Source organism: Westerdykella ornata (genome assembly GCF_010094085.1).
Source record: "Westerdykella ornata strain CBS 379.55 unplaced genomic scaffold EI97scaffold_1, whole genome shotgun sequence".
NCBI classification, from domain to species: Eukaryota; Fungi; Ascomycota; class Dothideomycetes; order Pleosporales; family Sporormiaceae; genus Westerdykella; species Westerdykella ornata.
In genome coordinates, this window is record NW_022986851.1 from 214,870 (window position 1) to 228,826 (window position 13,957).

Consider the following 13,957-nt stretch of genomic DNA (forward strand, 5'->3'; position numbering starts at 1 on the left):
GATACGTGCGCAGAAGCAACCGAGCACGACGAGGGCGGCAAGAATGCGCGCGAGATTATGCAGCAGGAGCAGAAGGCCATGGAGGCCCAGTTTGCGGCCCGTGAGGGCGAAACCGAGGAGCAGACGATGGAGAGGATTCAGAGGGACCCCGAGGTACGTGTGTGCTCTTCCCGGGCGCGATGGCTGAAGGGATGGATGAGATGATGAATGAGAAGGGCTAACCAAAAGCACAGATTGTGGGTATCCTGCAGGATCCCGTCATGCAGAGTATCCTGCAGCAGGCGAAGGAGAATCCGGCTGCACTGCAGGAGCATCTGAAGAATGCGCACATCAGGCAGAAGATACAGAAGTTGGTGGCTGCGGGCGTCATCAGGATGGGACGGTGAGGAGGGAATGAATGATGTGCAAGAGAGGAAGAAGGCCAGAGTCGACGTCTTCCTTTGAAGTGGGAAGGTGGATCAGTGGTGATGGATGGCTTGTGGCGATATGCATAGCAATTGATCTACTAATGGATCATAATTCGTCGCTGCACTCGCTGAGGCCAAGTGGGTTGGACGTTGGTAATGATAAGCCAGTCCTAGGGTTGTGTCCAGGCGCAAGAAGTCGTAAATGTCGAGTGTGGTCCAGGGGTTGCTTCCTGGCTTTTGGGGTTGAATAGGGAGGGAGTACTAAAACAAATAATGAGACAGAAGAGGGTGAATGTTCCAATCTCCTAGGCTGGCAAGGGCTGCGACTCGCCATTATTGTCCCATTCTTCGGGGTACAGTAGATGGACTCTCTGACAGTACGGAGTACAACAAGCGTAGCCGTGAGCACGCCCATCTCACCCTGGTCATGACGGTGAATGTCCTGGCACGCTCTGTACAAGAAGGATCGGATGCCGAGCCCACAGATTACTGTGTTACAAGTAATATTATTATTATTCCTCCGTACTCTACCGAATCCATACCTAGCAATAAAATCATCCCGACGCAATCGCGCTTGGACATCACGACATTGGGCGCTAGCAACACTACCGTGGTTCCTGCAACGCTCAACAATTCCGGCCATGCTTTCACCTGCCTGTCCTGGATGTCCTGGATTTCTTGGATGCTCCTTCGACTCCCACAGGCCCCAGTAGCCTAGGGTAGCAACCCGGCAACGCTACTTGTTACAGAGACCAGGTCCCTATCATGGTAATGATGCAGCCCCAAGCCCGACTTCGCAACCGGGGATGACGATGACGCCAACGCGGTTTCGACGACTACTGTACCAGTATGTCCCGCCTGTCCATGTGCATGGATACGATGCGAGCCAGGTTGCAATCTCGGGGCCCCTACACAGGATGTGGTAGGGTAGAAAAGAGTAGATGGTCCCTCGTGGACCCATCTTCCTACTGTCTAGACTCCTCGCACCCGCCGCCTATACAACTAAGTATATTGAGACGTAGAGGTGACAGCATCAGGGTCAGGGCCCCCACATCCATCTACTTACTCAACTTACTGTAGCTATCCAGCTCGACCACTGCAGCGGGAACCCGGAAGCGGGGGGGCCGCCGGCTTCTGCAACCTTATTTCTACCTCCCCCCGTGCCTCGACGTTTTCCACTCACCGGGACCACTCCTGTCACTGCAGTGCCAGTGCCCCGTGTACCGTCTACGGGCGCAGCATGCCATCCAAGGACAACGACGACGACGTCGCCCAGACGGTGCGACCCAAGGACGACACCACGTATGGCCAGCCGCCCTCGGACGTTGCTGAGGGAGTCATCGAGGATGAGCACACGTACCAGTTTGACGAGTCCCGCAAGATTGGAATCACTGGCGCCGTCTTCCTGATCCTGAATAAGATGATCGGCACGGGTATCTTTTCTACGCCATCCGGCATCTTTGCGGCGACGGGTTCGGTGGGTGTCGCCCTTTTCCTGTGGATCATCGGTATGTCGGCCTGCCTTCGTGAGTCGACGTGTTACCTCACTGACGCTGGACAGGCGGCATCCTCACCTTTGCTGGCCTTTCCGTCTTCCTCGAATTCGGCCTTGCCATCCCCAAATCCGGCGGCGAGAAGAACTACCTCGAGCGCGTCTACCGGCGGCCAAAGTATGTTGCCACCTGCGTCCTCGCCGCACAGATGCTGCTCCTGGGCTTCTCCTCTGGGAACAGCCTGGCCTTTGGTCGTTATGTCCTCTTCGCTTCCGGATCAAAGTCCCCAGATGGATGGGCCGCTCGCGGTATTGCCATTGCATGCGTCACCTTCTCTGTCCTGTTGCACTCGACTCTCCCCAAATGGGGCATCCGGCTCTTCAACGTCTTGGGCATCTTCAAAGTCGTCATCCTCATCTTCATCATCTTCTCCGGCTTCGCCGCCTTGGCCGGTCACCGCAAAGTCCCGGATCCCAAGAACTTTGACAACGCCTTCAGGCTCGAGGTTGGCGATGGCTATGGAGGCGGGGGCGCCTACGCATACTGCACTGCCCTGCTACGCATCATCTACTCTTACAAAGGGTGGGAGAACGCAAACTATGTCGTCAGCGAGCTCAAGCATCCCCGGAAGACGCTCGCCATTGCAGCACCGCTTGCCGTTGGAGGCGTCACCATCCTTTATGTTCTGGCAAATGTTGCCTATTTCGCCGCCATCCCCAAGGACCAGCTGGCAAACAGCGAGGTCATCGTAGCCGGTGTCTTTTTCCGAAATGTCTTTGGTGAGAGCGCAGGCGCCAGCAGTCTGCCCGCTTTCGTTGCACTGAGCAATCTCGGCAATGTGCTCGCCGTGAGCTTCGCCCATGCCCGTCTGAACCAGGAACTTGCCAAAGAGGGACTTTTGCCGTGGAGTCGATTCTGGGCTTCCAACAAGCCGTTCAACGCGCCTGCTACAGCTGTAAGGCACCCACCCATTTGCATCCATTTGCCTATGCCCTGACTGACTTGTTCCAGCTCTCCCTCCACTGGCTCATCACCGTCATCGTCCTTGTCGCTCCACCCGCCGGCCCCGCCTACAACTTCATCGTCGACCTCTACACCTATCCGGGCGCCTGGATCAACGGCTTCGTCACCGCCGGCCTCATCTACCTCCACTACTCCAAACGCGAGCGCTGGCAGTCTCCCTGGCACACCTACCTTCCTATCGCCGTGCTTTACCTCGCCGCCAACATCTTCCTCGCCATCACCCCTTTCATTCCTCCGGATGGCGACTGGAACGCCGAGGGCTACCCGTATTATGTGTTTCCGGTTGTGGGCGTCGGCGTTTTGCTGCTGGGGGTGGTTTATTGGGCGTTTTGGACCAAGGTTGTGCCGCGGATTGGGGGTTATAAGATTGTGGCCCATAGGTATGAGGATGGGAATGGGGTGGAGCATGTTAGGTATATCAAGGTGTCGGCGAAACATGAGTAGTTTGCGGTTGTGGGGTGCGGGTATGAACAGGTCATGTTTTCTTGGGTCCCCAGCCGAATAATTCTTCCTCCGAGTGGATTGGGGTCCTGAACCGTCTTCCAGTTCGTTAATTCTCAGACTTGACGATCGAATACGCTTATGAGACCGTGTCCGTGAGGCGAGTGCCAGTGCCTTACCCAACAGCGTCCGCTGGTCCTGTATCGCAAAGTGGAGAGTGAGTACAACTGCACTGTCAGCCGCTTTTCGCTGGGCATCTGATCCAAGTCATTAATCTTTACATTGAAGATATACGCACAACGTCTGTATATACCGGGATTGAAATGAGCCGCTCAAAAGTAGGGTAAAGGAGAAGGGCTAATGATCGTTGCATGAGCAAGAAACAGAAATGCGTCTGATGATATGCCAGCTCAAGATCGTTGTATAAAGGGAAAAAAGGGTGCGCGCTCGAAACACCGTGAGCAGCCGTCATGTCGCTCAAAGAGTCGTCCATGTAGGGTAGCGTTACGCCCTGTGCTAACCCCCCTTCTCCATGTCCTTCATTTTCGACGTGTTCCTATCATCTGCCCGCAAATACACCTCGGTCGTACACCAGATTTCATGCTTCCCTCCATCGGCGGGGAGAATGTTCTCCTCGCTCTGCGTATCCGGGCTCCGTGGCGAACGCATGCTATGCATCCTGATACCCATTGCGCTCGCCGAGCTAGCACTCCCGCCCAGCTCCGACTTCTTGGTCCGGTTGTGCATCGTCGACTTTTTCCGCGACGACTCGTCGTACATTTCTCCATAGCCACGTCCATAGGCCGTCTTGCCGTGCGTCGAAACGAGGCCAAAGTAGGCCAGACAACGCTGGAAAGGCGACCGCAGGCAGGGTACATTGGCTGCGATGATACCCACGAGGCCCTCGATGACGGACCACATACCGATCCGGATACTCTCGGCCGTGGGATCGTCGGTGCGGCCGAACCGGGCGCCGGCAACGAGCTTGACCATGGAGGCACCACCAGCGAACATACCCAACGCCATGAGGACCCCTATGATGACACGCTCGCGGAGCGGTCGCTGAACTTTGCGCAGGAAGTTGATGGGCAGGAGGGAGAAGAGGATATCCGTCGCCACGTTGATGGAGGAGACGACGACGCCGTTGATACGGACGGCATCGACGCTCCAGCATCTCGCGTTCTGGGTAAGCTTGAGCAGATCCCAGGCCGCACGCAGGGGGATACATTGCAGGAGCTGGGTGATCATGTTGTAGAAGCCCAGGAGGATTTGGAAGGCAATGTTTGCCCAGAGGAAGCGGCGCATCTTGGTGGCGGTTTCAAGGCGCAGGAGCATGAGTGCGATGGACACCTTGAGGAAGCACATGGACCACGCCCAGAAGGGTTGCGAGATGATGGCGTACATGTTGGAGCGTTCGCCATCGGCGAGCGTGAAGGTCGACGGGTCGCGGCCAAAGACGAAGGGAACGCATTTGAGGAGGAGTGTCGAGTCTACGATGACGAAAGCCTGGAGAGCTCTGGTCAGTCGTCATCTCCTCTGCTTTGCTTCCCATCTAGTGGTCCATATGCGTTGGGGGGAAGCAGAAAGCCGACTCACATATGACAGCATCATAACATAATCATCTATCGCCATCCTAAACACCGGAAACGACCTTGTCCACATCCTCCCCGCAAACGTCAGAAACGCTACAATGTGCAATGCAATGGCGACTCCAGCGAACGACCTCGCGTGGTAGAGGGCGTCCTCGGTGATTAGCAGCGGAATCATACTGGGATCCGGAGGGCCCATAGGAGCCCCCGGAGGGGGTCCAGTAGGCACATCAATCACCGACCCAGACATGGTATTGTGTCTGATCTTCTGGTTGTCGGGAGCCTGAACGTCCGGATGGTCCCGTCTCTGCAGGGTTGAGAACGTGGAGGACGATTGCAATGTTCTTATCCGTCAAACGAGCGAAGGCAACGGCAGGACGGGCGGGAAACCACAAGAATTGCTGATCAATAATTAGGCGCTCCCGCCCGTTAAAGAGAGTCCCCAAACATGGCCCAGCCGGACCGGGGCGTCCTCTTCCCATTATTCTCATGATTCGCACTGGAAGGCGTCTCGCCTCTCGAGTCGCACCTTGGGATGACCCCAGAAGCAGGCTACACTTCAAGTCCTCGACTCATGATCTACCGCTAGAATGCCGTGATGGTGGTGATCCAAACCCGAAGCCCCAGCACCTCCCGTCCTCAGGGCGTACAGCGCACCATGTATCATCGAGTTCTGGTCTCCCGGTTGAAGCCATGGCCAGCCAATTGGGATATGTGCAACATCGATCTTTGGAATCTGGACACTCGCGATCGCATACTGCCACCGACGCGAGATGCCTGCTAGCTCAAACCTTGATTCAACGCCAGACGTTGGGCTAGTCGGGGCGGATGTCCTGGAATTACTTCCATGGTGGGCGCTTATGACTCGCTCCAACCTCGGAGCTGGCTTTGTGCACGGCGGCGCCGGCAATTGCAAGCGTGTAGTAGGTTTGCGTCGAAGGGCCTGGTCGATCCAAGTTGAGTTACAGTTCTCTCCAGTACAGTATTAAGTGCGTTCATAGGATGATTTGAAGAAGTCTTGACAGTCGTCTGGGGCTCCAAAGCTTGATTGATTTGCTCATGTCCGAGGAACCGGCGTGTGGTGGGTCTCGATGCATGAAATACAGGTACTTGAACTGCGGTAAGTGTGTTACACAGTAGTACACAGTAGATACTAGTCTAGCGCATTATTCGCATGGTCATTGGTGGGCGTCCCTTTCCCGAGGCCCATGGACGACCAAGGAGGCTTTTCCAGATGCGATATAGAACATACTGTGGCACTCTTCACGATGCTGGCGACTTGTTCTTGGTGGCAGCCACCGCCCACAATTCTCTCTGCGTCTCAGCTCCCACTACCTAGTAGTGTGTACAGCCAGGGAGCTTGTGGTCAACCCTACTGGTCGCAAGCGAGGATATGACACGGTCCATAATAATAAAATCATATTGCTGGATGCGGGTTCCAACCTTGGCAAAGGGCTTGCGTTTCGGGACCCACGATTCAGCATCGCACAAGAAGCTTGGAGTATCCCATCGCGAGTGCAGACCGATGGGCAAGAGGTGCGCGCATCCACCATGTATCGCTTACCCTAATCAGGGTCCTTGTACTCAGTAAGATCATTAGTACTATTCTCAGCCTTTTGACTACTTATTAGTACTTCCCTCGAGTCACCGAGTCCAACCTTGGAACCCATGCGCAGGTGGCTTCCCGTCTCCTGCTCCGGGAAGCGGAAACATACGCACCCGCAATGATGGAGTGGATCGTTGAGCAGTTCGAGATGTAATCTCGCTGCCCCATCTGGTATTGTCATTCTTTCAGTAGGTCTCCTTATGGCTTCATCCGGGCGTTGATGTGGTCAGTTTTGCATCCCTTCGCCTGGAGTCGTTTCTCCCGCCTGCTGCTCATGGTGGCTTCACGTCTGGTCCACATGGCCTCCTCGGGAGTTTGTGTCAAATGACTGCATGTTCCTCTCAAGGCGACATGAAGCTCACGAACTTGAAATCCCTCACTACAACTTTTCCCTCATCGGACCCATCAGCGCTTTCAGCCGTAACCTCTCCTTTCTCTCCTCCCACTCCCACGGTTCTCCGGTAAACCTCTCTTCCAACCACCTCTTGTAGATTGCCTCTCTCCGTTCCTTGCGCCCAACCATCAGCATCTCTTGCCACACCCCCAGCTGCTCCTTAAATCCCACATTCGGGTCACACACCGGCCGCCCTTTACATAACATGTCCAACCCTCTCTCCCAAGTGACGCCGCACTTCCACATCAGATATGCCACCACGAACGTCGCACTCCGACTCTTACCCATAGCACAATGCACAAACACTCCGCCACCGCTGCTAATCCCCTCGTCGATGTATCGACTTCCGGCGTCAAAATACTGCAGCAAATCCTGGTTGGGGTCGTCATCAACGCGCACATGGAAATGCTTCAGATGCGAGAAGTGTTGTTGTAACAACGGATCGTAGTCAATGGCGGAGAGAACATGCGTTATTCCCGCAGCGCTGATAAGGTCCGTCTGATAGAGGCCGTAGAGTCCTCCAATGTAGAGCTTGCCGGCGCCGGGAACCTGGTCAACCCAGCCCATGGCTTTGATTCGGTGATCCAGGGTTTCCCAACAAGTTTGTTGGAGCGAGAGAAAGGATGCGTGCTCGCTGGGAGAGGCAATGCAGCTAGTTCCTATGTCCTTTGCTGGCTTTGTTTGACGGTGCTGAACTTGTTGGGATGGCGGTTTGTACCCGAATACATGCCATGCATGTTATTGGACTCAGTAGAGCATGGTTGCCGAGGTACTTTACGTTCGACTTGTCGGCAAGTGGGGTGGAGAGACTGCTCTGGTAATCATAGCGTCGACGTCCGTCCTGGGCAGTTTCTGAAGCTGTCCGCCCTTTGAAAACGCCACGATGGAGTTCCTGTTTTGACGACTGCAGTGAAGACAGTTCAGAGGTGTTGGAACCATAGGGCGCGATCGGGAGATTCAGTTAGGACGCTAGTATATAGGGTTGATCCATGGATCGGACATCGCATCTGCCACCATCTTCCACATGGATCACCCGATGTGTATGTGGCAGTCGCGTAGGATTCTGCAATTGCGGGCAAATGGTATGTTTGACGCGATGGTAGGGCGATCCGTTCATTAAATGCAATATGGACATGATTACGGGAGACCCATGACTTTACTCACCTCAACCTCCACCCCAGCTCGCTCCATCGGCACCTATGCCCGTACTGCCAAGGTTCGAGCTTAGTCTCTGGAATCCTACGCCCATGCCAATCGGAACAGAAGACCGTCTTCGCAAAGTCACACTCCTTCCTCCATGAGAATGACCACGTACGTGACGGAGACCCCGACTCCCGCTACTGGACCGCCTTGCAGCAAAAGAGTGGTGGCCATCTCTTGTCTCGTTGGCCTCCACATCCAACTCATCATCGGATGCAGATGCTTCACTTGAGCGGGTGTTCGTATAGGAAAGCGGGTTCGTAGGCTCACAATACTCCGATTCGGACAGAGCGCCATCTCGTATTCCGGTGGCTTGCTTGGATCCGTCCTCTGAAGAGATCGACAAGGCTGACGATGATAGAACATCTCCCTCGTCAGGCTCGGGGTCATCGCCGAAGCCCTTTCCCTCGACAAGCCACCATGTCGGCACCGCCGCCAGAATGGAAATTATGGCCAGGCCCCAGAATGGCACAATCACGTAACCATGCTTGACTCCGAAAGTAAAGAGATTACCGACTATGGCTGGTCCCGCAGCGCGTCCAACAGCAGCGACACTGGTTGCGAGGCCATTGATTGTGCCGAGGACCCGAAGACTACCGGCACTATTCGTCAGCAGGATCGTGTTGGTCGGGAAGGCGAAGGTGCCGCTGATGCCGCGAATGACAAGCAAGACGACCATGACCACTTCCTTGGTCTTCTGTCCCGGTAAGAGAGACACAAAGGGTGTGACAAAGAAGATGAAGGGAAAGATCAAGAATGCGATGCGGAGACAGCGAAGAACACCGAGACGACGCGCGAGCGACGGGAAGATGAAGAACTGGTTGATGGTAGATGTGACGGCGAAGACGGTAAACATGGCACCAATACGTCGTGAGCCTATGCCAAAGCCGCCTGCAAACTTCAGAGGCAGCGAGACATTGGGATCGTCCAGTGACTGCGGGGGGTGATGCATGAAAACAGGGAGAAGCTGATCGTAAGCAACCGTGTATAGGGCAAGAAACGTATAGGCCACGAGGTTCAGAGTCGTTTGGTACGAAAGAACCTCTCTGATTGTTGGGGGACCTTCACGGTGGGTTGTTGTAGCAGGATCATCGTCTAGCAGTCGCTCGTCGTCATCCTTGAGCGGGTCCAGCAGCGGCTCGCGCTCGGGGTGCATCCTCGGCTGCTTGGGAATGTGGAACGTTCTGCGAAACCAAGCGGTGATTTTGGAGCCGATGATGAGCCCGTAATCTCGATGGTTCTTCTTCGTCTCGAGGGTTTCCTGAGCGTGTCAGTACCGGTATGAGGGGCAAACGATGGACTTGGTCACCTCGAGGAAGAGTAGCCCAACCAGAATACCGATACAGAATATGGCAGCCGCCACCAGATTGGGCAGGCAGTAAGGATATCTCTCGAGGAATCGGTGCCCGGGCGGGCTTCGAGGGTCTATTCGTAAGGGATTCGACAATGCCCCGCCCAGAGTCTACCGGAGTCAGTCTGTTCTGCCGTGGTGGTCTCGTGGATGGCAACCTACCGGACCAATGATGGCTCCGATGGTGTAGACCAATGGCATGATGCTGAAAGCACGCGGCTGTAGTTCCTGGAGATGGGTGAGCCAAGTTGCTCAAGGGTCCGGAAGACAAACACATGCACCTTCCAAGGACATAGTTCGGCCACGGTCGTCCTCAGGATGCCCACATTCCCGGAGCCCAAGCCCGAGAAGGCACGGGCAGCAATGGCCATGGGCAGGCTGGTCGAGAAGCCCCAGACCAACATGGTGACCATGGTATTGAACAAGCCAATCAATATTATCGGTTTCCTCCCGAAGCGGTCAGAAGCGGCACCCCAAGGTATGCCGGTAAGCGCCTGGCATAGCGAAAAGATGGCGGAGGTGAGGCCGGCCCAGCGAGCGATATCGTTCTCGGGGACTCCAAAGAACTCGATCATTTCAGGGAGGTAGGGAAAGACGGACGTAAGGGCGATGGGCTCTGCGAAACGACATATTGCTTGACTGAACCGTTAGCCAAAGCCAATGCAAAAGGGGGTGCCTGAGAGAGGCAGGACGGACAGAGAATCACCAGCTGCTGAACCGGGAGGCGGCGTTCAACCATGACGGCCGAATGAAGGTCAACAAGGGAAACGAGAGAAGGAGGAGCGAGTCAGCGAGGAGGCATGGAACCGTGTACTTGTACTTAAAAGGGTGAGGGTGGAGCAAACTGGTGGTGGTTTCTGCGGTTACAAGGCATCACAGCCCCGCTTCCATGGACTATGTCGGAATAGCGCCAAGAGGGAGACATTTTGGATCTGATGCAACCGCTCTTAATTAAGCTTCTTCAACGTGTCCGATGCCATCTCCGTTGCACAGTCACGTCCATTTCACTCCGTGTTGCATCATCGGGGCTCCAAGGTGGTACTGTGAGTAGAGCGTCTAGTGTGTAGGTAGAGAGGTACTGCGGGGAGAAGAGGTCCAGCAGAAAAGTTCCGACGGTTTTTCCTACAGTATTTATTTAGCTGGGTGGCGCCACGTCGAGCGTCAGGGGAACTTTTACAGGCCGTGGCGTCATGTATATAAATGTTTATTTAACAAATGTGTGACCTAGACACGATAGAAATTATCTTTAGCATATTGCTGACTAGAATAACCATTCAACCGCTAGTCTTGATTAGTAGCAAGTTAACATGGACAGGGCATCTACTGTGTAGCCACGTTTGAAGGTCGAGGTCGAGGTCGGTGGTGGTGAATTACACCAGTAGATACTGTGTGATAGATCTATCCGTTGGAGTGACGGATGCTCAACGTCATCACCCCCGCCCAACTGGTGGACACCCAAAAAAGCACCCATTCCTCATTCCTCACCCACTCACTCCACACTCCTCATACCTCTCTCCAAACCTGCCAAGAGTGTGCGACCAAACACCGCCGCCTTTTTCATTTCAATCCCCCCGTCTGTACCCAGCTTTCCGAGTCGTGAAATACAGTAGTCATGGCTCCCCATTCCAAACGGGACGGGGAGGGCACCTCTTCCTCGGACCCAACCACGCTGGGCGGATTCGGTATTCCTGCAGACACATATGGAATCAAGGAAGGGGCACCATCGGCGCCTTCGTCCTTCGAGCAGGCCAAGTCAAAGAACCCAGAGAGGAACCATGGTGACAACTACGGTCTCGCCAAGGGTCGCCCTTCTCAAGTGAACAGGGATGAGTTGCCTCATTCAAAAAAGGTCAGAGGCACACTTGCGGCCCCCTCGGGACCCGAAGTGAACAAGACGATGCTCGGCGACCCTGTGTCTCTAACGTCGGAGACGAGCAGTACGAAGATGGACCCAGATGTTGAAGAAGGCCTAGGCGGCGGGAAGAGCAAGTTGTAATTACAATCCAACGGCAGCCCACGTCGGACACCTGATGTGGAAACAATATAAATCAATGCCTCGCAACCGCCCTCCCTACCATCGCCTTGCCCACCTTAACTGGGCCCGTAACTCGCTCCGGCGAACAGTGCTGCGCTGCCAAAGAACACGGCTTCAGGTATGGCAGCTGCACATCACACCTTCATGGGAACACCTGGAAGGACCGTCAACCCTGCATAGACTGTTAGTGCCGCCCAAGGTAGTCGACTGGAATTGATGGTTCCACTCACATCCTTCGGTATCCTCCTTCACCGTCTTCTTGATGACGCACTTGTTGGCAGTGTTGATATCTTGGGTTTTCAGCCCCCCACATGTCGCACTGAAGCAGCCGTTGGCGTCCATGGCCTTCTGGAGAGAGTCATCCTTCCATCCGAAAACATAATCCCCGTGCTGGCCGTATCCTGTATTGTCTCCTGTACTGAGGTGAAAGGGCTGGGAGCCATCCGCCGGCCAATCCGCCTTGTTGTTAAAGCCCGTCGTATCCCACACGATCTATGGTTGGCGTTAGTAAATGCTTATGAACCCGATGCGACACATACCTCGAGCATCAGCTGCGGGATCTTCACTGGGTGGCTTGCCGGGCAGTCGCCAGTCGATAGAAAATTGGACGGCCCTTTGACGGGGTACGCGACGTGGTCCTGGTGGTTCGGCGAATCGAGGTTTTTCCCATCCCAGCAGCTATCTCAGCGTTAGGCATCGGAGCTTTGGCTCAGAGAGAATCACCTACGTCGGAAACAGAATGTTGGAACGGATGCCGCCAGGGCATGGCTGGGGTGGAAAGCCCTCGAAGTCGCGCCTGGCATCCGAACATGGAGCGAGATCATCCCCTCCAAAATTCGGCGCAGAGTAGCATCGGAAGCAGCTTTGCGATTTGTATCTTGGTTTCCGATTCATTGGATCTCCGACCAGCATGCGGAAACCCTACGCTCCGTTAGTGACTAAGTTTGGCAGAGTAATGCATCTCACCGACTCACAGGCTTGAAGGCCGTCACCGTATTCTTCTTGGGAGCAATGTAGTATACTGTAACCCCACCGTTCGTCTGAGTCGTAAATCTGTCATTGAAGAGAAACCTTAGGCTCATGTCAGTGTTTCGTAAGCTCCGAGACCCTCAAACAGGACAGGGCTTTATTTCACCTGTTGGGAACCTGCGGCACGCGTTTGAATGTTCCATTACGGGCCTTGAAGAACAGGTTGGCAGTCCAATAGTTAGATCGGTCTTCGGGAGGTCCACACGTGGTGCACGACGCGATCTTGGAGATATCCGCACTTGGCATCGATGCGTTGAAGGCGTTTCCTCCGACAACCTGTTGACGATTTCAGTCTTGTACCATCGGAGAGGGGATACACCCACCTGGTGCATATGAGGTGTTGGAACCTGACCAGGATTGACGAGGGGATCCAGGCGTTCGATGGTGATTTGGGAGCAGCCAAACCGCAGGTGGTTCAACCCATTCAGATTCTGGGCCTTTACGGCCGCAGTGAGAAGTAGAACCTTCCAAAACATGTTGCGTTGAATGTGTGCCGTGTTCAGAGGAACTTCTGTGCGAACTTTTGCTTTCTTCAAAGCTCTCTGCTTATTAGAGGCTCCTGGCTACTTGATAAAACAAAAATCCCGAACATATCGTAAGTAGTATTTCTCATACCCAACTGCCGCCGCACCCTTTTCACAGACGAGACTTCCCAGCCAGAGAGTAAGATCCAGGACTATTGATTCCGATGGCCCTCGTGTTACACGGCCGCCGCTAGCAAGGTTGCTCCTGCAACTGCCGTACCGCTCACGACCAAGGTGTTGAATCTATATTCAATATCGAGGTATTGAAGGGGTAATCAGAGGTCTCTCATTCGTTGTGCCTAGAATTTATCAACTCGGCTGCTTCACCTTCCAGGTATGGTCTTACCCCGACAATCGCGTGCGCAATTTCCCCGCATCACGATAACATTACCCCAAATACGCAGTGGCCAAGTTAGGTGCATGAGATGGACTTGGAGAATTCTAGGGGTCATTCTGAGAATGCGCCACGGCGAAGAGAGCGCCAAGCTGAGGGTGTCCCATCATCCAAGTCCACAAGGCTCCTGGGCAGTGACCCTCCAAGCGTTCAGACCCTACCGTTTATGCCATTCGCACCGTGAGAACGTCGAAAAGCGACTATACTTTGTCTAGCATGTCGAGCAGCGGGAACATGCACGCCACAGTATGAAGTGTTCAGTCTGTTGGTTGGGTAAATGGACGCATTCATGTTCAAGGCCCACGTGGGCTTAAACTTGTCAAGAGATGTGGGCGATAGCCGTCCGCCCGTTATTTTCGCTCGTTATTAGAGACAAGAATTCTCCTGGCATGTATGACTACGGGACTCGTGTCTCCCCTTAGTTCTGGGACAGTCTGGTCACGTCGGGCGAAAGCTGGCTCTGCGTGCTGC

General features: G+C 54.6%; 7 protein-coding genes across 7 annotated transcripts; 2 read left to right on the plus strand and 5 right to left on the minus strand.

Annotated features, from left to right (window-relative positions):
- Nucleotides 1-164: 164 nt before the first annotated feature.
- EI97DRAFT_4026 (uncharacterized protein) lies at nt 165-1,153 on the minus strand. Its single transcript, XM_033796489.1, has one exon. The coding sequence runs from the start codon at nt 1,048-1,050 to the stop codon at nt 514-516; it is 537 nt and encodes a 178-aa protein (XP_033658181.1). The 5' UTR covers nt 1,051-1,153; the 3' UTR covers nt 165-513.
- A 494-nt stretch (nt 1,154-1,647) lies between these two features.
- On the plus strand, nt 1,648-3,367 carry EI97DRAFT_453900 (high-affinity methionine permease-like protein; the record flags this gene model as incomplete). The annotated part of the gene is made up of 3 exons (XM_033800487.1): nt 1,648-1,915; nt 1,969-2,855; nt 2,912-3,367. The coding sequence occupies 3 exons, from the start codon at nt 1,648-1,650 to the stop codon at nt 3,365-3,367; spliced, it is 1,611 nt and encodes a 536-aa protein (XP_033658182.1).
- A 513-nt stretch (nt 3,368-3,880) lies between these two features.
- Nucleotides 3,881-5,131, minus strand: EI97DRAFT_368449 (uncharacterized protein; the record flags this gene model as incomplete). Its single annotated transcript, XM_033795137.1, has 2 exons — nt 3,881-4,870; nt 4,961-5,131. The coding sequence occupies 2 exons, from the start codon at nt 5,129-5,131 to the stop codon at nt 3,881-3,883; spliced, it is 1,161 nt and encodes a 386-aa protein (XP_033658183.1).
- A 1,861-nt stretch (nt 5,132-6,992) lies between these two features.
- Nucleotides 6,993-7,520, minus strand: EI97DRAFT_366092 (phosphatases II; the record flags this gene model as incomplete). The annotated part of the gene is made up of 1 exon (XM_033795025.1): nt 6,993-7,520. A coding segment is annotated over one exon (528 nt), but the record flags the coding sequence as incomplete, so codon positions are not given.
- A 598-nt stretch (nt 7,521-8,118) lies between these two features.
- EI97DRAFT_453903 (MFS general substrate transporter) lies at nt 8,119-10,243 on the minus strand (the record flags this gene model as incomplete). Its single annotated transcript, XM_033800488.1, has 5 exons — nt 8,119-9,414; nt 9,463-9,615; nt 9,667-9,732; nt 9,786-10,138; nt 10,201-10,243. The coding sequence occupies 5 exons, from the start codon at nt 10,241-10,243 to the stop codon at nt 8,119-8,121; spliced, it is 1,911 nt and encodes a 636-aa protein (XP_033658185.1).
- Nucleotides 10,244-10,901: 658 nt separating this feature from the next.
- EI97DRAFT_3991 (uncharacterized protein) lies at nt 10,902-11,628 on the plus strand. Its single transcript, XM_033796413.1, has one exon. The coding sequence runs from the start codon at nt 11,117-11,119 to the stop codon at nt 11,498-11,500; it is 384 nt and encodes a 127-aa protein (XP_033658186.1). The 5' UTR covers nt 10,902-11,116; the 3' UTR covers nt 11,501-11,628.
- A 45-nt stretch (nt 11,629-11,673) lies between these two features.
- Nucleotides 11,674-13,044, minus strand: EI97DRAFT_446871 (uncharacterized protein; the record flags this gene model as incomplete). Its single annotated transcript, XM_033800061.1, has 7 exons — nt 11,674-11,711; nt 11,770-12,031; nt 12,079-12,217; nt 12,267-12,460; nt 12,514-12,610; nt 12,675-12,844; nt 12,892-13,044. The coding sequence occupies 7 exons, from the start codon at nt 13,042-13,044 to the stop codon at nt 11,674-11,676; spliced, it is 1,053 nt and encodes a 350-aa protein (XP_033658187.1).
- Nucleotides 13,045-13,957: the final 913 nt, after the last annotated feature.

Excerpts from the sequence above, each read along its gene's own strand:
- EI97DRAFT_4026 (XM_033796489.1), bottom strand. The coding sequence starts at position 1,050 with ATGGCCGGAATTGTTGAGCGTTGCAGGAACCACGGTAGTGTTGCTAGC.
- EI97DRAFT_3991 (XM_033796413.1), top strand. The coding sequence starts at position 11,117 with ATGGCTCCCCATTCCAAACGGGACGGGGAGGGCACCTCTTCCTCGGAC.